The sequence below is a fragment of the Nycticebus coucang genome, chromosome 9, assembly GCF_027406575.1.
Source record: "Nycticebus coucang isolate mNycCou1 chromosome 9, mNycCou1.pri, whole genome shotgun sequence".
Lineage (NCBI taxonomy): Eukaryota > Metazoa > Chordata > Mammalia > Primates > Lorisidae > Nycticebus > Nycticebus coucang.
The window spans coordinates 71,527,902-71,550,753 of record NC_069788.1 but is presented as its reverse complement, the minus strand read 5'-3'; the positions used below and the strand labels follow the sequence as shown (position 1 = coordinate 71,550,753).

Here is a 22,852-nt window from a genome sequence, read left to right as displayed (position 1 = left end):
AATCATTTTATTATTTTCATTTGGAAATCTTTCCAATGAATCCCCATAAGTGTTGATAATTTTGATTAATCAAATGATGTAGTTCTGGAACATGATCTGGACCCTGTAGTTGATCCAGTTTCAGGATAGAAGAGAGTAATTTCTTTAGAAAAGCATTACTTATGGACTGATTGCTCCATGAATTCTGTTGGGCTTTCAGGGCTGCCTGCTGAAATGAAGAGACTAGTTCAACCTTTTCAGATAGCTGAGATGGGTTTCTTTTTTGAAGAGAAGGGCAAATTTGAGAAAGCTAGGATAGGAGAACACTATTATAGTTTGGATAGAAGAAAATCAAAGCCTTTTATCTCTGTGCCCAGCCACACCTTGTTCTCTTTCTGTACCTGGCTTTCAGAGGTGTGACCCCAAGGGACTTCTGAAATCTTACTGCAGACTTGATAAACTGGATCCCTTCATGTGGACCTCAGGCATGGGCCTCAGGCACAGTGAACTTTTTAGTAATTGTTCCCATGCCCCTGAAAAAGGGATAATACAACTGACCTACAGCTCCAGTTGTGTAACTGGCAGTTTCATCTTCCAAGTCAAGTGCACATCTTTATATTAAGAAGGATGTGCCTGAAATTGAAATAAAAAAAGATTCAAAGAGCTGCCAAACCTTGTTCCTCAGCCTATCGTGAAGCACAGTGTAGAAGAGAATGTTACAGAGAAGAAGTAAAGTTATCATGAAGAATTGTAGCCACTCAAAAGAATACAAAAAAAATTTATGATGGGGAGGTGTCTGGATGGGGTGGACAGGAGTGACCATTCTCTGGGGATTGGTTATCCATTTCATTTCTATTTCTGGAACCTATGCTTTATACACTTATCACTCATTTCTAGACACTGATTACTTTGGTGGCATGCATCATCTCCATCCAGGTGGTCCAACTTTGTGGAAGGTGGCCATGCAAGTGGTTAAGATTATTTCTGAATAATTTTACCATTTACCTCTTATGGTTTGGTGAGGAACACTTAGAACAGTCAGGTAGTAAACACCATATTAGTATGTTAATACTCTAATAATATAATAGAGTTCTCCTATCCTAGGAGAACTAATACTCCTATCCTAGGAGAACTAATACTCTAATAACATAATAGTGTTCTCCTATCCTAGCTTTCTCATAGGTTTGCTATGTTAATACCCTAACTGTGCAGTGATTTACGTTGGTCTATTAAAGATGAAACAGCCGTACAGAGTCAAGATGCCTTTGATATTTAAAACACCTCTTTATATAGCATTCGAGCCATCAGGGTTAAAATTGGGTAATATTAATATCAAGGAGCATAAAGTCAATGAGAGCTTAGACAATTATATGATAATGTTCATTCTTCCCTATTATCCAAAGTCACATGTATACATTTACACAGCAATTTATCCTAGTCTCTAGTGCTCTACTTTCAAATTCTACTGTTCCTTTTCTATCTTTCTAGCAGTAAAAGTTTAAGCATAATATGTATCATACCTTACACCAGAGAAAAGTACAAAGCAAGGGCCTGACTATCTCATTTTCCAAATTGATTGTTTTATCTTCATTCTATTTGCACATTAAAGTTTTCTAACCACACAAAGTCAGTTCATCAGTGTATGAAAGTTATTTATATCTTAATCTATAATCAAATGCAGACACAAAATGGCAAAAACAAATGTGTTATGAAGAAATAAAGAAATAGGACCACAGAGTCACCTGATTAAGTGTTTGGTACATCTGCTTATTTTGAAAGTATAAATTCCACTTTCGGCAGGTTGCAGTGGTTTACGCTTGTAATCCCAGCAAACTGGGAGGCCGAGGTGGGTTGATTGTCTGAGCTCAGGAGTTTGAGACCAGCCTGAGCAAAAGTGAGACCCCATTTCTACTAAAAATAGAAGAAAAAGTAGCTGAGCAACATAGTGGCCACCTGTATTCCTAGCTACTTGGGAGGCTGAGGCAAGAGAATCTCCTGAGCCCAGGAGTTGAGGTTGCTATGAGTTATGATGCCAGGCACTCTACCAAGGGCGACAAAGTGAGACTCTGTCTCAAAAAAAAAAGTCCTTTATGAATTACACTTTATCGAGAGTGTTTTTCTAGCAAATGGTCAGTAGTAAACATGGTTGTACTTTGAGTAGGACAGTGTGACCTAAACAAGTGTGAAGTTTGTCAGAAAAGGTCAAACCCAGGCACCAAGAGCTCAGGTACCTCCTGCCCTCTTCCAGAACAAAGGAGAGAGAGAGACCCAGTGTGCTTTGCCCATGAGTCTTTCTGCCTCTTGGTCCTGTGTCGCATCACCAACTTGCACAGGTGCCTTGGAGGCTGTGTGACAGGAGGGACCACACAGGAATAATCTTGCCCACAAACACCAATTCTTCAAGTCTTTGTGAATGGCTAATCTGTCAATGCTAATGCCAGGGTGAATTTTGAAATTTTCTAGAAGTCTCTTGTTAGGCTTCTCAATTTGTTAAGAACTTCATTTGGCCAGGATGATCACAACAGAAGAAAAATCATGCTTTGTGGTTGGAATGACATTGCTATATTCCTGAAGATGGGAGGTACATTCATCCTGCAAAGGTGAGGCTTATGAGTTAGTTGAGAACACAAGAGTGAATAAATGCATTCAAAATTATAAATTGTATCTTTTCTTCTTTCAAGATTTTCTTGCATGGTTTGTTAACTTGAGAGTGTGTCATCTCATTAGGAAGGTCCAAATAATCCCTTGGTGGTGGCAACTGTAGCCAGACTCTAGGATTCTTTATCTGGCAGTGACATGTAATTTAGATGTAAACCTCTCATCTTGACTCTGCCAAAGTGAGATTTAGAAGGTAATTAAAAATTTCTTTATTTATTACATGGCAAAATCAGTTGCATCTTACTTGAGGCTACACTTTTACAGAGTCAGGAGACTAAGAAGGCTAGACACACAGAGCATTCTTCTTGGGAGGAGGAGGGCAAGGTCACAGGGGCAAGGGCAGGGTTCCACCAGGATGCCACCACCTGTGGTCACCATCAACCACTTGGGCAGCACAGCACAAATCAGTCACCCTGGCCTGACCCTGTGTGTGTTACTGTATTTTCTACATCCAGAGGATGATTTACATGCAGTGGATTTGATTCTTTACCTTATTCTGAGCCCTGGCTCAGGATTTTCAGCCTGTACTCTGCCTGTTTCATGTCTACCTTTTATACACATGATGGCTAAGGGCCTGGGCTCTGGTCGAATTCTGTGTGCCCCTCTTAACACCTACCTGTGTGATCTTCAGACTTTTTCTGGGGCTCCATTTCCTCAGCTATGGAAGAGACATCATGATGGTCATGCAGAAAGGAGTCACTTGACATCCAAGTGTGTCCTTCATGTGAGAGAGAATTTAGGAGGAAGCCAACAGAAAGGCGTGAAAGTGAGATTTATTCAGAAACTATAAAAAGCAAAAAGTCTACCTCACAGGCAGAGTAGAGACTGGCCCTCCCTGCTAAAGAGAACTGGCCCCTTGCAGAGAAGGACCAGCCCCTACTTCTTGTTGCCTTTCTATTAAGCAACAGGACAAACAGGGGAGGAATGTTCATGGAAGGGATGGTGTTTCTCTACTGTCTTGGTTCTGACGAGTTGGAACTTGACCTACCTTGCTCTTGTTTTGATCATGGCAATTAGAAACTTTATTCTGAGACTTCCTGACTCAAGTAGTGCTGCAGTAATGCTGTGCCCCAAGTCGTGAGTGCCAGTTCCCTGTCTTGGCAGGACTTGCCTCTTCTGTCGGTCCTGAGGAATACAGGCTCTACGTGCAGTGCCCCACTCAGCCTGGTTATTTTAAGTCCATGCTTTACCTCATAGGAGGAAAAGGCCCCGAGCATCCTAGATCTAACCATCTACAATCAAGACTGCCTCGCTGCCACTGAACCACAGAGAGTTTTGACCTTTCAAGGCTCAGCTGTTAGATCTCACTTGTTGATCTTCCAGATCTCTTAAGCAGGGAGAGCTATACTCACAGAAACAACATGAATTCCTGGGGCAACACCATGGCTCAGTCCCAAGTTGGGATATAGACTATCCATGGAGATTTAGCTGCTTCCATATTGTGAATGTTATTCCTTCTTACCAGTGCTCTTACACTTCTGCCCCAAGTTTAGCTCCTGATTCATGTTCTTCCTCTTCAACTCATGCACCTCTCCTCTTTCTTCTTTTCTCTGCTTTTCTTTTCTTTCTTTCTGTTTTTTTTTTTTTGTTGTTGTTGTTGTTATTGAGATAGAGTCCCACCCTATGCCCAGAGCAGAGTGCAATGGCATCATAGCTCACTGCAACCTCAGACTCAGGCTGTGGGCATCCTGCTGCCTCAGCCTCCAGAAGCTGCTGAGATTACATGGCTTGCCATGGAGCCCAGCTGGGTTTTTCATTGTTTCAGGAGTAGGGGTCTCACTCTTGCTCAGGCAAGTCTCAAACTTCTGAGCTCAAGCAATTCTCCCTCCTCAGCCTCCCACAGTGCTGGGATTACAGGCATGAGCCACTGTGCCTGGCCTTTTTTTTTTTTTTTTTTAAGACAGAATCTCACTCAGTCACCCTGTGTAGAGTACAGTGGTGCCATCGTAGCTCACAGCAATCTCAAATTATTGGGTTCAAGCAATCCTCTTGCCTCACCTTCCCAAGTAAGTAGGATAACAATGCCTGGCTAGTTTTTCTATTTTCAGTAGAGATGGGGTTTCACTCTTGCTCAGGCTGAGTGAACTCTTCAACTCCTGAACTCAAGTGATCCACCTGCCTCTGCCTCACAGAGTTCTAGGATTATAGGCATGAGCCACCACACCGGGCCTCCTCTTCCTTTTTGGATGATGGTTGCTGTCCCATCCCCCACTTTCTCATGGAATAGGCTCCCATTTCCTTTATCCTAAGCCCTGTTCTATAAAAATCAAAGCTCATTGTAGCTCCTTCTAGAGAGCTATGCTCATATTTTGCATTGTATTTCTGTGCATCCTTATTATAAGTCCTTAAGAATTAAATGCCTGTGGCATCACTGTCAATAGTGTTCATAGCAATCCTGGCTGTGGTCCCATACACTACTCATTCTTGCTTTAGGGAAAGCAAGATGATCGCTTTCATGATTGGTAGGCATTCAGGTCGTAGGGGCAAGCTCACACCTTGAAATTTTCACTGGGTATTTTCTTTCTTTCTTTTTTTTTTTTTTTTTAACAGACAGAGTCTCACTCTGTCACCCAGGCTGGAAGGCAGAAGCATGATCATAGCTCACTGCAGCCTCCAACTCCTGGGCTCAAGCCATCCTCAACCTCAGGCTCCTTCTGTTGGCTACAACTGTAGGTGCCACACTACCATGCCTGGCTACCATTTTTTATTCTTTGTAGAGATGAGGTCTGGCTATGTTGACCAGGCTGGTCTCAAACTCCTGGTCTCAAGCGATTCTCCTGCCTTGGCCTCCCCAAATGCTAACATTACAGGCATGAGCCACATGCCCAGCCATCACTGCCTCTTTGTGCTAGTATCCAAGCCACATTCTGCCCCTGTGACAGGAATATGTCCGGTGCTTCCTTCAGGACTGGGGCCACTTTCCCACAGTGCTGTTCATACTGTCTGTGTTGTTTCTGGATAAGGGTTGTCTGCAACCTTCCAGAACAGAATTTATATCTTTGTACATCTAAACTTCAAAGCATTGGACTTGCAGGCTCCTCATGCTGTTTTCTATGAACACCCCTGTATCCTGGCTCACAGTGGTTACCTCAGTAATGGGGGTTGATTTGTCACCAGGGGGGTGCCGTATCCATGTTGGAGAGAAACTTTAAACGCGGCAGTCCTGAATGTGGCCCCCCACAGACGCTGGTAAGCAGCTGAGTAAACGACTTCTATCTGTACCTACTGTTGATCCTGGGAAAAGATGACAATAGAGCTCCCTTCTAAGCAGCCATGTAAGCAGGAAAAATGTCTGCTCCTCTGAGAAGGCTAAAGACTTTAACTCAGTATTTCACTGGCCTCATAAATATTTGATGGAATAGAGATGAGTTTTATTCATTTGTCAGGTGTTGTCTTTGGAAATAATCTCAAAAGGCAACAGGTCGTATGGAAAACTCTTTGAGTCCTGTTTTTTTCATTTACTAGCTTGAGATCTCTCTTTTCTTTTCTTTTCTTTTTCTTTCTTTCTTCTTCTTTTTTTTAACTTATTTGTTTATTTATTTCAAATTCATGTGAGGGTACAATTAGGTTACAATGTTTGCATTTGTTAGGTAGAGTCCCTGTTGTGGTTGTGTCCTGCATCCAGGAAGCATGTCATCTACTTTCACATTATGCCCATTAAGTGGGAGCACACCAATCCCTCCCCTCCTTCCCTTTTCTCCCTCTCTTCTTCCCCTCTCCCCACCTTGCATTGAATAGAGTTTTTCTCCTACGTGGGTGTGTATTAGATGGTCTACTGGCTTCATAGTAGCATTGAGTACAATGGACACTTGCTCCTCCTTTCTTGTGATACTTTACTGAGAAAAATGGGTTTCAACTCTATCCAGGTTAATACAAAAGATGTAAAGTCTCCTTTTTATGGCTGAATAGTATTCCATAGTACACATGTACCACCATGTGTTAATCCAATCCATGATTGGTAGGCATTCAGGTCGTTTCCACATCCTAGCAATTGTAAATTGAGCTGTCATAAATTATCTAGTGCAAATGTCCTAGCTTGAGATCTTGGCCACATGATTGTAAACTCATGTCTGAATCTCAGTTTCCTCAGCTCTAAAATGGAAATAATGATACTCTACCTAGCTTTTAGGATTATTATAAGCACCAAAGTGAAGTACATAAAAGTGTAACTTTGTGTTACTTTTTAAGTAAGTTACTTTTGTAAGTTACTTAAGTGTATGCTATTATTATTGAGATGCTTCTCTTAAGTTTAGTACTTTTTCTGAGACAGAGTTTCACTCTGTTGCCGTGGGTAGAGTGCTGTGGCATCATCACAGCTCACAGCAACCTCAAACTTCTGGGTTTAAACAACTCTCTTGTCTCAGCCTCCCAAGTAGCTGGGACTACAGGCACCTGCTACAATGCCCAGTTTTTTTCTATTTTTAGTAGAGACGAGGTCTTGTTCCTGTTGGTCTGTAACTCCTAAGTGGAAGCAATCCACCTGCCTCGGCCTCCCAGAGTGCTAGGATTACAGCTGTGAGCCACCACATCTGACCCTTTTTTTTTTTGAGACAGAGTCTCACTGTGTCACCTAGGCTACAGGGCAGTGGCATCATCACAGCTCACTGCAACCTCAAATCCCTATTCTTTAATGATCCTTCTGCCTCAGCTTCCCAAGTAGCTGGGACACAGGTACATAGCACCACATCTAGCTAATTTTAGTAGAAATGGGGTCTCACTCTTGTTCAGGCTGGTCTTAAACTCCTGAGCTAAAGCGATCCTCCCACCTCAGCTTTCCAGAGTGCTTGGTGATGTAAGCCACCGCACCTGGCCTAGTTTAGTACTTTTAACACTAGTCATTTTCCTACCCTTGTAAGATATTACTGCAAAATATTTCCATACCAAGAGATTTATAATTTTTTTGTGGCCAAAATATTCCCCTCCTTATCTTGGGAATCCCGGATCATTTCACGTTTGTGGCCCTGGGATGTAACCTCAGGTTCATTGTTGCTGAAACACATGAAGGTGACAGTCCCCTGACAATGACTACTGTGAAATGTGGGTGAACAGAAAGAAACCCTCATACCACCTTCCCACTGCTCCTGGTGTTACATTAGTGGAAAACTGAAAAATATTAAAATATTCCCCATGGAGCCCAATGGAAGGAATGGACTCTATGACTTTGCCTCAAAGAACTCCACCCACAGCTCACAGCTGTGCTTGGATGAACTTTAAAATCGCTCAACATACAGCCCCAGCCACACAGTCTATGTTCAAAAGGACATCTAGTGTAACCATTTAATAGCCTCAATTAAAAGAAAAGAATGGTTGATCACTCAGAAATGTGATGTGATATCTTGTTTCTCCTTGTTTCACAGGAACGTAGATTTTGAGGTTCTAATTTACAAAATATTAATAATAATAAGAGCCAAGCCCAATTTTGTAAATATGCACACAAATCCTGATTTGGCATTTCCTTAATCCTGCTTCTCACTGCCTCCCACTTCTCTCCTTTTACAGTTTACTAGCCATAAAGTAAGCTATTTTTTGCTAATAAATAGTATTACAAGTAAATAAAATAATACAATAGTAAAATAAGTATTAAAATAAAACACAAAATAACACTTATTTATAATTTATTCTAATTCCAAAAAGGATTTGGGAGGGGCAGTGAGGCAAGTCTTTTGGTGAAGGTGAGGGGTACTCCTATGTCCAGGGGAGAACTGATTTCTAAGAAGCACCTTATGACTTGTTCCTGTCTCTCCTAATTGTGTCATACCCAGGTCTCAGGGGGTTTCGCACCTGTTAGAGCTGTGGCAGGTCACTGCATGTGGTCTTTCAGGTGGACGTGATCTGACTTGGGCATTTTTCATCCTGGCTCCAAGACAGAACAGAGTGGGAGGCTCTTTGGGGCAGCACGCCATTCACCGTGCTGTTTTTTGTTTTTCTTTCAGAGACTCTGACCTATTTTTGTTGGACACCCGCGTAGTGTGGGCCTCAGAAGAAGGCTGGCTGGAATTTGACATCACAGCCACTAGCAATCTGTGGGTTGTGACCCCACAGCATAACATGGGGCTTCAGCTGAGCGTGGTGACACGGGATGGTAAGTGTTCATGCATGTGCTACCAAAGTCTGGCAGGTAGTCATTTTCTGTTCATTTCCTTTACGGTAACTGTGATAGGACCATGGTTTCTAATCAAGTCCTCAGCTCTAGGAGGACCCAGCTTGCTGTTCCTTTATGTCTGCTATTGAGAACCCAAATCTTTTCCTGAGGACTTCTAGACAGGATGTGCAGATAGGCTCGGGTCATGTCCCTTCTGGAAGGTGGTCAGGGTGCTGAGGGGGACAATAAGAGGACAGCTATCCTAGGCAGAGGAAGCAGAGGCAATGTTGAGAGAAAGAGAGAGGTAGGACTGAGATCCTGACTGGGGAGCAGGTTTCCCAAGGGGACATTCCAGTGCTGTCTCTTCCCGTGGCATTGAAGCTCAGCAGCTCAAGGTCCCCCCTGCCGATTGTGCCCCCCACGGGCCCTCAGGCTGTGCACACTCTGCCCAGGTGGTCAGCTCCTTGGCTGGGAAGAAATATGATCAGAAATAAAAGTGACTACAGGTGAGTAAAACCAGCAGTGACAGGACAGCCTAGGAGCTCACTCCACACCGTGAAGGGATTCATGTACCTCTGAAGGATGCTTTCGTTCTGCAGTGCACAGGCACGGGTGTGGTTTGAGAATGCGGGATCTTCTTCCTTACACTCGGTCTTTACTGCTGGCACTGGGGAGACTAGGAGCCAACCCTTAACTGCAGCTGCAGGAATAAAGCTCCGAGTAATAAGACAGACATGCTTTGGTTTGCATTTAAGGAGTCCACATCCACCCCCGAGCTGCAGGCCTGGTGGGCAGAGACGGCCCTTACGATAAGCAGCCCTTCATGGTGGCTTTCTTCAAAGTGAGCGAGGTCCACGTGCGCTCCACCAGGTCAGCCTCCAGCCGGCGCAGACAACAGAGCCGCAACCGCTCCACCCAGTCCCAGGACGTGTCCCGGGTCTCTAGTGCTTCAGGTAGGTTTGGGGGGAGCCTGTTTTTCCAGGGAGTCCTGTTGGCCTCAGTGAGAATAAACATCATGCTTGTGATCTCAGATGCTGAGCAACTTCTGCATAACAAATGCAAAGGCCTGTCTGTCGGTGTTGTATGGTGGGTGGAAGTCTCATTATGATGTCCGATCATCTAGGGGGGTTCCCAGGGCCCTCAGCATGAAAAACTTGTTACCCAACGACTGATCATGCAGGCTGCGGGCATCATGACTGCCTGTTTATCAGACGAGAATCTTTCTGTTGCCTTAGGTTTCTCCAACTTGTTTTCATTCCCATCAAAACCCTGTGACCCCCAAAATGTTTTTTTTCCTAGCTTTGTTATGCCTGGTGGGTTTGTGTAATATGGACTTGTATTTGTCAGTGGTCTTTGCTGGAAGGGATGGGATGTCAACTTTAACAGCCCTCTAGGATGGGTTTCACTGGGTCACTGAGCTGAGAAGGTGGGGCCTCTGGCTTTAGGCGTGGATGGTCCATGGGCTTGGGCCATATCAGGAATCTCACTTCTTTTTTTCTGTTTTCCTTTGTTGGTGACATTCTCAGAAAGACTGTCTCCCTAGGGTGGCCAGGAAGGCAACCAGTAGTTCCAGGAGTTTATCACTCTTGAACCCTCAGACAGAGAGCCCTTCTTCGGCTGAAAGCTAGAACATGATTCCAGTGGGTGGGGAGTGCTCTGGATGGCCAGGCCTGAGCTGTGTGCCCATCCTGGAGCTAGAGAATGAGGTCAGCCCCATTCTGCCCAGAACAGGCGAGTTCAAAGGGCAAGGGAGAGGAACTAGCCCCAACTACCTGAGTGTCATTTCGGTGGTCCCTCAGACATGGTCCCTTCATGGCCACGCCTGTTTTGGAGGTGATGTGCAAGTCCACTCATGGAAACACAGAGGAAGGGGGAGCAGGTGCTCCCTCTGACAGGCAGTCCCGTAGCTAGTAAGCATTGGATTCAAACTCAGACGTTTCTGACTCTAAAGCCAGTGCTTGCGAGAGGTTCCTTGGGCTGTTGAATAGCCCAGGAATCAAGCATGAAGTTGGGCTTTGCAGTGGTGGAATTTGCAGCAGAGAACTTGTTTCCCTCATTGCTACCCTGCAACTCTGGACAAACTTAATCTGTTTCATCTTTAGTTTACTCTGCTGTAAGGTGAGGATAATCAATACTCTCATGAACATCTGGCTCCTAAAAGCATCCAAAGATCAGTTACTTCCAGTTGTAGGAAGCAGGTTCTCAGGACACATATTAGGAGCCCTGGAAAGGAAGTGAAATACTTCTGGAAGATGCATTAATCCTTCCAGGTGACTATCCTGTGTATAAATGTCCTTTTCAGTGGCCAGAAAGAGTTAATGTAGCTTCTCAGAGTACCTCAGTTTTTCTCTGGGAAGAAGAGTCTCCATCTTAGTCTAACTTAATAAGCTGTCTCTTTTACCAGTAACTTGGATGTGGAACTTGAGGGTCCACCACCCAGCGTGATGTGACATTTTGTTTCTTGTCATCCTGGTGTTTCTTGGAAGCATTGCACAGCATGGGTGTTCCTGTGTTTACCACTAGAAACAGTCAGGGTTGGGGTTTTTGAAGAAGAAGAAGAAACGCTTGCTTTCCTTTATTCACTTCAGAGGCAGCCTACTAAACAGAGTTAATAATCTCAGAGTTTTCCTTCGGGGCACGATGGGCTGCCAACGACAGGCTGCAATTTATTAACGAACTGTGGTCAGTTTGGTACTGGGACCTCAGACGTGGAGGCATCTCTTGAAACATTGATTGCTTTTTAAAATAAAAATTTCACTTGATTTATTCAGCATTCGCCCTCCCAATACACACGCCAATGTTTTTAAATTGAGAAAACCTGGTGTGCCTGATTGGGGTTTCAGCAATGTCACCCAGTTATTATTTTCTATCCCTTTCAACTTTTCTTTCCCCTGATTTGGTGAATTTAAATTAAATATGGATATTAAAATTGATCTAATTTGCAGCGATTTGTGACGGTTTCGGGCCGTCCTCCCCTCCTCTCAGCAAAGCATTTCCAAACGGGCTTTACTCCTTCCAACGGTGTGAAGGCAAAAGATTTCATAGCAGACTCCTCCGTCCTCACCTATTTAAAAGCCCCCAAGAAAGCATTACCAGGAAGGATCCTCCCTCCTTCTCACTCTCTTCAAAGATCCCCTCGAGCAATCTGAGAAATCGCTCCTGTCGGGCCCTCTGAGGTGCGGCTTTCTATACTTGGCTGCTTCTTCCTTATTTAGTCTTCTGTTAGTGGAAGTGGACATGCAGAGGAAGAGATTTCCAGAAAGAAGACCTGCTACCTGGAGAAATGGGCTGTCTGGTTTTTCTCTCTCGTGGGGCCAGATGTTGCCAGGTCTTGATAAGCTAGGTAGATATTGCAGAGACAGAAAATCATGCTCTTTGGCATGACTGCGGCAGACTTCCACTTGTAAATCTTCTGGGAGGTTGAAGGAGGAGATTGCTTTGCCTCTGCTGCCCCCTTCTTCCACAGTGTGTGCTCCCAAGGAACTGATAGTTCTCCACCAAAACCACCACCACCAGAAGCAGCCCACTGGGGTCATCTGGCATCCGGGTAAAGAAGTTAACATCGTTCATCAAATTGCCTGTCATCAGGGTGCCACATGGCAGGGAAGTAAGTGGCTATTTTTGGAACTGAGCTGTACTATGCTTCAGACTGCAGGACTAGTCCACAACAGAGGAAAGGCCAAGAGCTCCCACCACCCACCAAAATCTACTCTAACATTTGTACTTGGCTTTCAAGCTGGACTTTCCAAACATGTGCATCAGTGGGTTTGGACCGAAGTCTGTCTGGATGGTTTGCAGTGGCCCCTGCTTCTCTGCAGCTGTCGGCTCCAAATGCAGGCTGAGTGTTGGGCGTGTTACACTTCTCCAGGGGGCTTGGATCGCCTCTACGCAGCATTGTTTACATTGTTTTGTTTACATTGTTTACATTGTTTACATTGTTTTTACATGTTTTACTAATCCTGGTGCACACTGTCCTGGGCAGCCCATTGGGAATTCTAATGAACTCGGCACTTCTTTTTTAGCCTTCATTTTTTACCAGCCCCCTGCTGTCGTGGCATCACCCTTGGGTCACATAGTTCCAGCTTGGTACTCTCTTTCTGCTGGCTGCCATTCACCTCTGGCTTTTATGGTAGCCCTTTCTCTCTCTCTCAGGGTTCCTCGCTTTGTCTTCTGGGGGAGAGTGACACCACTTGGCCAATCCATTATAGGATTCCATTTGTCCTTGGAGGATGATTCCATTTGGTAATTCTAAATTCTGATCTGGCTAATTTTCTAGGATTTTTCCAAAACATCTTTGGGGAGGGGATAGTTCTTGCAATTTCAAGTCAGCCAGTGAGTCTGAGGTTTTCTGCCATGTTAACTAGCTGGCTCCCAGTGCTGTGGCTGTTTTGGCAGATGACAGTTTGGAAACATTACCTGCCACTTTTTTGTTTCTGTTTTTGAGATGAGGTTTCACTCTGTTGCCCTGGGTAGCATGCAGTGGTGTCGTCATAGCCCATTGCAACCTCAGGCTCCTGGGCTCAAGAGATACTCCTGCCTCCCCTCCCAAGTAGCTGGGACTGCAAGCGTGCACCACCACGCCCAGCTAATGTTTTCTATTTTGGGTAGAGATGAGTCTCACTCTTGCTCAGGTTCATCTCCAACTCCTGACTTGAAGTAATCCTCCCACCTCCGCTTCACAGAGTACTAAGATGACAGGGTGAGGCACCACACCCTGCAACCTGCCACTTTTAACAATTCATGTAAAATCGGAGTGGTCTCTTTTTTTTTTTTTTTTTTTTTGTAGAGACAGAGTGTCACTGTACTGCCCTCAGGTAGAGTGCCGTGGTGCTCACAGCAACCGCTAACTCTTGGGCTTCCGCGATTCTCTTGCCTCAGCCTCCCGAGCAGCTGGGACTACAGGCGCCCGCCACAACGCCCAGCTATTTTTCTGTTGCAGTTTGGCTGGGGCTGGGTTTGAACCTGCCACCCTCGGCATATGGGGCCGGCGCCCTACTCACTGAGCCACAGGCACTGCCCCCGGAGTGGTCTCTTTTATTCTTGGTGTTTATGTTCTCACTACCCAGCTCTGCCCAATGTCTGTGAATCCAGCAACCTCTTCAGACCTTGTACATCCTTTGGAATGACACCGTCAGTGCGCCAATGCTCCCCATTAATATTTCTTACAGCACACTCTCCTTCCATCTCTTCCCCACCTAGGCAAACATGTACCTGTAAGGACTCCAGAAAAAATAAAGTGGCTGTGATGTCCATTTAGCTACACTGGTGACAGTTCTTGTTGACAGTTCTTAGCTTCTATTCCTTAGGCTTCATATCTGGGACCATTTATTACACCTCTGTTATACGAAAGGGAATCAGAATTCGTTTCTTGCAAAACACTTGTGTGAGAACATTATGATGACTGTGCAGTCTTCTGCTATAGATTTCAAGGAACTCCAGGGCACAGACTTGGGAGTCTTATTCTTACAGTGTCCTAACCTTCATCATTGGTGTCCAACGGTTGGGGGTGCCAAAGCTGAGTGGTCGACCCACCATGGACATCCAAAGCTTGGGAAAAATAGACACTGCTCAGAACTGTGAACTGGCAGTTTGTAGTTCTTCCAAAAAGTTGAGGATTTTACTTTGTCATTTTGATCTTAAATCAAAATTTTAGGGACTGTAGTTTGGCTTCCTGATGTCTTTGTTAAGAAGTAGAGGCTTATTTGGAGGCCTCGTCAATGAAGTCAAACTGTAATTCACAGATGTAAAGAACAGGCAAGGCAACTCAAAGGGTGGAATCATTTTAAACTCCACTTTTAGCATGCTTGACCCTCATTTGCCATGAAGGCTCTTCAGCACAGTGGTTATCTAGGAGTGAAGCAGACTGGAAAGTTCCCTTCTATCTTTTTCCAAGGTTCACTGTTTGTGGCTGGGCCCTGCTTGTCCAAGTGGCCCTGGACAAGTTGGGCCAGAGTGTTGTCTGGGTTGCTGGGCACTTGTCTTGCCCACCACTCTATGCCAAAGAATTGACCAGAGGGCCAGATTTCACTTTCTGTGCTCAACTTCGAAAATGCCAGATCCTTTGAAGAAAGTCTTCTTTTGAATTTTTATCTTTTATCAAAGATTCTTCAACTCCAAGACTGGCTCTTCATTGCAGCTATACCCAGGGGGTACCCTGGGCTCAGTGTCTGGATGTGGCTCACCTGTGTGTGAGCCTCTGGCCTGGAGGGCAGCAGCTCCAGTTCTGGGGTCTGCAGGTCACCTGGACAGCATGGAATCCATTCTCAGTGACTCTGACCCGTGGGTCTGGACTTGGGCTGGAACTGTGCACTTCAGTGAAATTCTTGATACTCTTTATAATTTGGGTGCAGGCAGCCCACAAATCAGACACTGAAGACTGCTATCCTGTGAATGAGGCCTTCCTCAGTTTGGGGTCTATTTCTCTGGGCTTTTTTTTTTTTTTTTTCTTTGAGACAAAGCCTCACTTTGTTGCCCTCAGTAGAATGCCACAGCGTCATAGCTCACAGCAACCTTAAACTTCTTGCCTCATCCTCCTGAGTAGCTGGAACTACAGGTGCCTGCCACAACACTTGGGTATTTTTTTTCTTTTTAGAGATGGGCGTCTCACTCTGCTTAAGCTGGTCTTGAACTCCTGAGCTCAGGCAATCACCTGCCTTGGCCTCCCAAAGTGCTGGGATTATAGGTGTGAACCACCATGCCTGGCTTCTTTGGGCTCTTAAGGGGTTTTTGCTCCTCTGCAGCTCTTTACCTTCTTCCTCTGCCTTGGATGGGCAGCTGTACCTTGGGGGTGCCCAGGGCTCCCTGAGCTCTGTGTCTGTAAGTGGTAATAGCATTACCTGTGTTTGAGCTTCTGGTCTGGAGCTCAGCATTTAGACAAAGCTGTGTTACCTTCCTTCATCCACTGAAGTGGGTATGTTCCTGTGAAATTTTAACCGGCATATGCTTTTACTGACCATCTTTAGACCATACATCTAAACAAAAATTAAGTATGGTGGGAGTGAGGGGAACGTTTTTCTGCAATTAGTTGATCTGTTTAAAAAAAAAAGTCAGTGTAATTTCATGCAGATCCCTCAGATATCAACCCCCTGAGCGGCAGACACAAGTATTCCGAGGCACATCAACCCTCACAAATATTTGTACATTTTTTGCCAGCACTTAACATGGAATTATGAGGAAACTTAAGTGTGGCCTGAGAGTATCTGTAGGAAGAAAAACAGGGGAGTTGAATTCCTCCCTTCCCTCTCTCTGGCCCTGATCCTTGCTTAACAACAAAAATGTCAGTGTCTAGTTCTAAAAGAAATAGCTGTTCTTACAGAGAAAGTTCTCTTTGTTGAGCCCTGAGACTCAACAGCAGGTTCACGGAAAACTAGAACTGGAGTTAGAAGTGGACCCCTTTGACCATGTCATCTTGGTTCTGACCAGCAGAAAAAGGAACTAAAACACAAACTTAGAGAGGTTATCTCTGCCTGTGCTCTGAGGACAGTTCTTCAGCATTGACTGGGTACCCTGTGATTCAATTCTGACAGTGGCCACAGGGAGAGCAAGGTCCTCAGGGAGAGTGCCCTCATTTCAAACAACAGGAACAAGGGAGGTCCCCAGGCCACCCATGTTTCTGTCTGACTTTCCTATAAATTGGGGTGTTTTAAATTCAACCCCCCCCCCCAACTTCATGTTTGACAATTTGCTAGAACAACTCACAGAACTCAGGAAAGTACTGTACTTATGATCAGAGTTTTATTTTAAAGGATATGACTCAGGGCCAGCTAAATGAGGAGCTTTTTAGGGCAAAGTCAGGGGAGGGTGGGGCCACTCATGGCTTCCACACCTTCTTCAGGTATGCCATCCTCTCAGAATGCCAATACAGTCACCACCCTGGACGCTCTGCTGAGCCTCACTGTCCAGAGTTTTTAGTGGGGCTTGATTGATAAAACCACTGGCCATATCAGTCTCCTCCAGTCTGCCTCTTTTCCCCGAGGTTAGACTAACCCAAAGTTCCAACCCTTTAATGCTGTGGTGGGCTTGTCTGGGGACCAGGCCCTAATCCTGAAGCTATCTAGGGACCCACCATGAGCTAGGAGCCTCAGTATTACAAGGGCACTCCTATTCCTATCACTCAGGAAGTTCCAAGGGTTTTTGCAGCTTGGAGCCAGGAATTAGGGGTAAAAGACCATATATATATGGTCTTTAAACATATATATATTCCATGTCTGCCCGAACTAGAGAGGAAAGTTCTTTGTATAAATCTCTGCTTTTTATATAACGAAGAATGCTAAGCTTGACTTCAGGGAGATTTCAATCCTCAGCACAGAAAGGGTATTTTTTGGAGGAAGTCTACCTCGAAAGAACACAGCAGGATAAGGTTCTAAGTCTTTACTAAGACTATGATCAGGGGAAGTATGTAATTTATCATTGAACCTGAGAGAGATACCTTTAAGAGTGTAGGGAACAAGGACCTTGGCATCTTCAGAAGGTTGAGCCACAGGAACCCGGCTGGCAGGAGAGGAAAGAGTGAGGGGAAGGCCTGGCAGTACCATATCTCCTGTCCCTTAACTACTGAGTGATAATTTGGCTACTCAGGGCTTGTATGAGGGTTTTCAAGAGAAATAGAACCAACTGGAGATATATACACACACATATGTACATAAACATACCTGTATATACATACATGAGGAAATTTATCATTGGAATTGGTTCCTGCAATTATGGAAGCCAAGAAGTCCCACAATCTCCCATCTACAACTTGGAGACTCAAGAAAGTTGGTGGTGTGATTCAGTCTGAAGGCTTAAGAATCAGGAGAGCTGATGGCTTAAGTCCCAATCTGAGGCCAAAGGTCTGAGAACCAGGAGCTCTGATGTCCCAGAGTACAAGATGGATGACTCAGCTAATGAAAGAGGGAATTCATTCTTCCTCTGCCTTTTTGTTCTATTCAGTCCCTCAACAGATTGGATGATCTTCTTTGCTCAGTCTACTTATTCAAATGCTAATTTCCTCTAGAAACACCCTTATAGCCTGTTATTCCAGTGGGGGTGACATACCAAATTAACCATCACAGTGCTCTTTATTGCATACAGTAGAAGGCTCTAATTAACGTGAAAGGAACAATTATTTAAGGGTATCAGTGAATTCATCCAGTCAACAAAAAGGCAGAGACCCAACTTCAGGGACTCAAGGCCCAGTTCATATCTGGTCATGGTGACAATGTGCTTTGGATACCATGCCTGGGGCTGTCACCCTGGACCCAGGCTTCCACCTGTTCTTTATTTCCCCTCTGAGTCATTTACTCAAGTTATATAGTGTAGGGTGGGGGGTATGATTGGCTTTGATGAAGTCATGAGCCTCTACTGCAGCTGCTGGAGGGGAAGAGGGGAAGAATCTGTCATGGGAATTGGGGCTGATTCCCACCTATCTAGGAATTCCCTTGAGTGAGAAGTGTTCCTGAAAGCTAGGTAGCCAAAACAATAAATATCCACAACAGCTGGGTATGGAATTTTAGGTTGATAGCATCAATTTTATGATATTACAGTAGAACCTCCATAGCTGATCACCTCCCTACATTGACCACCGTCTTAAGTTGACCTAATTTTCATAGACTGGACATGCACCACATGTTCATATCAATACAGTAGGCCTAGTTCCTTGTGTTGACCACCTCCGTATGTTGACTAGTATGTTATAGTCCTTTGGGTGGTCAACTTATAGAGCAGTGGTTCTCAACCTTCCTAATGATACAACCCTTTAGTACAGTTCCTATGGGTCACGACCCACAGGTTGAGACCAGCTGTTATAGAGGTCCTATTGTATTTAATTTTCCAATGTGTATTTTTTGTCGTTAACAAGTTTGCTATCAATCTACTCTCTGTTCCTTTGTAGGTAATTTTCTTTTTATCTTTAGGATGCTTTTTAAGAATTTCTCTGAGTGTTTGAAACACTACAGTTTCACCAAATGTGCCTAGATAGGAATTTATTTGGTCTATTCAGGACTAATGGTGCCTTTGCAATTTAAAGGTGTTTGCCTTTCTTCAGTTCTGGAAAATCCCCAATTGTCACTCATCAAATATTACTTCTCCCTATTACTGTCTTCAGAAATTTCTATTTAGAAATATGTTGGAATTTTCATTCTATCTTCCATTTCTCTTTACCGAGAAATAATCCTATTTTCTGGCCATTTGACTGTGTTATATTTGAAGAGGTTTCTTCAAATACATTGTTCAATTCTTTAATTCTTTTCAGTTATATCTAACATGATGTTTAAATAATCTGTTTAATCTGTTAAACAACCAGTGTTCTTTTTCACAACAACCTGTTCTTTCTTCTCTTCCCCTTAAATATTGTTGTTTTGGGGTTTCTAGTTCTTTTATCTTTTCAATTAATTTAGATATCTTCCTGTACAGCCTCATTTAGAGACTGCTCTTACCTACAGTCTCTGGAGTCTTGTGACTCTTGCATCCAACTCTCCTCTTGAAAGAATTTATTTTTTTGTGTGTGGTTGATTCTTTTTTGCTGAGGGGTTATTTTCTTTCTTTCTTTTTTTTTTTTATTAAATCATAGCTGTGTACATTAATGCGATCATGGGGCACCATACTCTGGTTTTATAGACCGTTTGACACATTTTCATCACACTGGTTAACATAGCCTTCCTGGCATTTTCTTAGTTATTGTGTTAAGACATTTATATTCTACATTTACTAAATTTCACATGTACCCTTGTAAGATGCACTGCAGGTGTAATCCCACCAATCACCCTCCCTCCGCCCATCCTCCCCCCTCCCTCCCCTCCCTCGCCCCCTTCCCCATATTCTTAGGTTATAACTGGGTTATAGCTTTCATGTGAAAGCCATAAACTAGTTTCATAGTAGGGCTGAGATACTTTTTGGATTACTGGATACTTTTTCTTCCATTCTTGAGATACTTTACTAAGAAGAATATGTTCCAGCTCCATCCATGTAAACATGAAAGAGGTAAAGTCTCCATCTTTCTTTAAGGCTGCATAATATTCCATGGTGTACATATACCACAATTTATTAATCCATTCGTGGATCGATGGGCACTTGGGCTTTTTCCATGACTTAGCAATTATGAATTGGGCTTATTTTCATTAGGAAGTTTTGGTCTTGTCTTGTGGTGGTGGTTGGTTGGTTTTTACAGGGAGAGTCCTTGGTGCCATACATTGTGAAGGTTTCTCTCCAGGCTTCTAGATTATAGTTGAAGTTACAGTTAGGGTGATTCTGTGAGGTGAGATGAGCAAGTGGAAAGAGTGAATAAATTTTGAATTGGCAGACCATCTCAAAAAGTCCCATTGCCTCTTCCAGTATAGGCCACTGACTTGAGTTACTATTTGTCTCTTTTCTTTATAAAAAATCATAAAAATCTGCATATTCTATCCCACTTCAGGGCCCAGAAGTCCAGGAATGCAAGTTAAGAAAATCTGGTTCAAAGAGGCTTTTGTCAATTAGGTGACTTAGTGGCTTATGTTATTGAAAAGGGCAGAAGTAGCCTGCAGGTGACTTGGGCTCTCATATCTATTGACATCCTGTCAGATGAAGAACCTTCCTCTGAAGTTTCCTCCTTTCCCTTCCTCTCTTTATCCCTTCTAGGACACAGCTCTAACACATGTCACTCTCTGGCTCACAAACCTCCAAAGTCTTTCTCTGTGCCTCTGGTAGGACATCCAAATCATGATGGTTGGCCTTCTAAGCCATTCATATCTCCAACTTTATCTCACTTGCCTCCTCTTTGCACATCCAGAATCCATCCTAACAGAATGACTTTCTTTTCCTCTCACTACCCCGTCTGTGACACCTATTACTTACCTACAGTCCTTGCACAAAGCATTCATATTCTGATTGTATCTGAGTTACTTGTGTACATGTCTCACACCGTCCCTCTGCATCTCCAAGTTCTTGAGGAGGGAAACCTGGTCTGTCTTCTATTTCCTATGGTGCCAGGCAGAATGCATGTCCTGGAATTGCTGCTCTAATAAGCTTCAATGAACCAGTGATTAGTTGAGACCAGGCTAGTGGTCTTCCAGTAATACACAGATAGGGCTGTGCACTTCAGCAGAGTCTCACAGGGAACGGCTGGAGCTGGCTTAGGAGTCATTACTTTAGTAATAGGCTCAACTTTGGTGGTGAGGCTAGGGTGTGACACAAGAGCCTCTGCACAGCATCTGCTTTCCCCCATTCCCAGGCATCCTGTGTAGGCCCTGTTCACAGTCCATTATTTTCAGAATACTCTCCTGACCCAGCAGCTACCTTGAAAACCCCTGTGGAACTTCAAGAAGGTCCCTGTTTGAAATGTATCAAGTCCTGCTGGTACCATCATCTGATTGTACGAATGTGATGTCTTCCAACTCACGGCCCTAAGTGGTGTCCTGAGCCCTCCTCCGTAGGCCTTGCACATCGCAGGGCTCACCCCAGGACCCTCTGCTGCTCAAAGGTCTCCATTTGAGCTCACACATGCCCAGTAGACCCCAGAATGGACAAAACAGAGTGCGTAGAACTTTCATGCAAATCATCAGGTAGGTACCTGATGGACCTGCTAGGTGACTAAAATCTCATTCACGAGGTTCACACAGTGCCTGGCATGTGGCAAACCCTCCCTGTAAGTGTTCAAATGAAGAAATGAATGAACTGGCTTGGCACCCGTAGCACAGTAGTTAGGGCGCTTGCCATATGGCTGGTGGGTTCAAACCCTGCCTGGGCCAGCTAAACAACAATGACAACTGCAACAAAAAAATAGCCAGATGTTGTAGTGGGCACCTGTAGTCCCAGCTACTTGGGAGGCTGAGGCAAGAGAATTGCTTAAGCCCAGGAGTTGGAGGTTGCTGTGAGCTGGGACACCATGGCACTATACCGAGGGCAACATAGTGAAACTCTGTCTCAAAAAAAAAAAAAAAGAAAAGAAAAAGAAATGAATGAGCTAATGAGTACATCTTTTACTCTCCTCCAACAGATTACAACAGCAGTGAGCTGAAAACAGCCTGCCGGAAGCATGAGCTTTATGTAAGCTTCCAAGACCTGGGGTGGCAGGTGAGTCCTCTGGACAAAGGGAACAAAGATCCTTCATCAGCAGCTTGTTCTCATCTTAGCAGCAGCTGCCACCAAAAACGTAGAGCTTTAGGGCTGAGATGACTCTTTTGTGGATGACTGAGGCTCCTAGGGTGAAGCAGAGGAAGGCCCAGCCTCCTTCTGTGCACCAGGCACCCAGTGACCCCTTTCTAAGGTTACTAAGCTCCATGATCTCTCAAAATCAGTAGCCACATTTCTTCATACTTTCAGGGACTATAGGACATACTCATTTGGGCTTTTTTTTTTTTTTGCAGTTTTTGGCCAGGGCTGGGTTTGAACCCGCCACCTCTGGCATATGGGGCTGGCGCCCTACTCCTTTAAGCCACAGGCGATGCCCCTCATTTGGGCATTTAAACAAATTTTAATTGTGTTTTGAGAAGGGCTGGAAAAAATACTAAGGTTGACTTTTCCTATGGCTATAAATTGGGTCACCCAAGTTATCCAGGAGAGCACAGATGTTTTGCCCCATATCTGAGAGCTACCACTAGGTTCTAAGCCAACTTAGTGACAAGTGACAGAAGATGGTTTCCATATGCATGCAGCATTACTTCGGCAGGAACACCACAAACTCCTGGACAGACTCCTTTGGGTCCAAGTATATAAAGCCAGCCAGGAGCACCTTCCCAGGCCTAATGGGCAAGTAGCAGCTGAGACCACATGGGCCTGTGAGAGGAGCAAGGGCTCAGCAGTAAGATCCAGCAGGGTCACCTCTCATTTTTGCCACTCGAATGTGAACTTGGACATTTTCCTTAGTCTCTCCGTACTGTCTCCTTGACTGTCCAAAGTGAATAATGCCTTCTCACAGCGTTACTGGGAACACAGATGGTGGGAGACGTGTATATTAATCTTTTGTTCCTTTCTTTTGCTTTAAATTAAGGACTGGATCATCGCACCCAAGGGTTACGCTGCCAATTACTGTGATGGAGAATGCTCCTTCCCGCTCAATGCACACATGAATGCGACCAACCATGCGATTGTGCAGACCTTGGTGAGCTCTGAGACTTTTCATTTGATACATAGTGGTGAGCTCCGGGACTTTTCATTTGATACATAGGCTCAAGCTGA

The 22,852-nt window shown here is 44.4% G+C and overlaps 1 protein-coding gene across 1 annotated transcript in view; it reads left to right on the top strand.

Annotated features, from left to right (window-relative positions):
* BMP6 (bone morphogenetic protein 6) overlaps positions 1-22,852 on the top strand; it is a 180,687-nt gene that overhangs the window by 156,263 nt on the left and 1,572 nt on the right. Inside the window, exons 3-6 of the mRNA XM_053603799.1 lie at positions 8,571-8,719; positions 9,475-9,672; positions 21,672-21,748; positions 22,665-22,775. Of these exons, the coding sequence (XP_053459774.1) occupies positions 8,571-8,719; positions 9,475-9,672; positions 21,672-21,748; positions 22,665-22,775 (535 nt within the window). The remainder of the gene's footprint in view (positions 1-8,570; positions 8,720-9,474; positions 9,673-21,671; positions 21,749-22,664; positions 22,776-22,852) is intronic.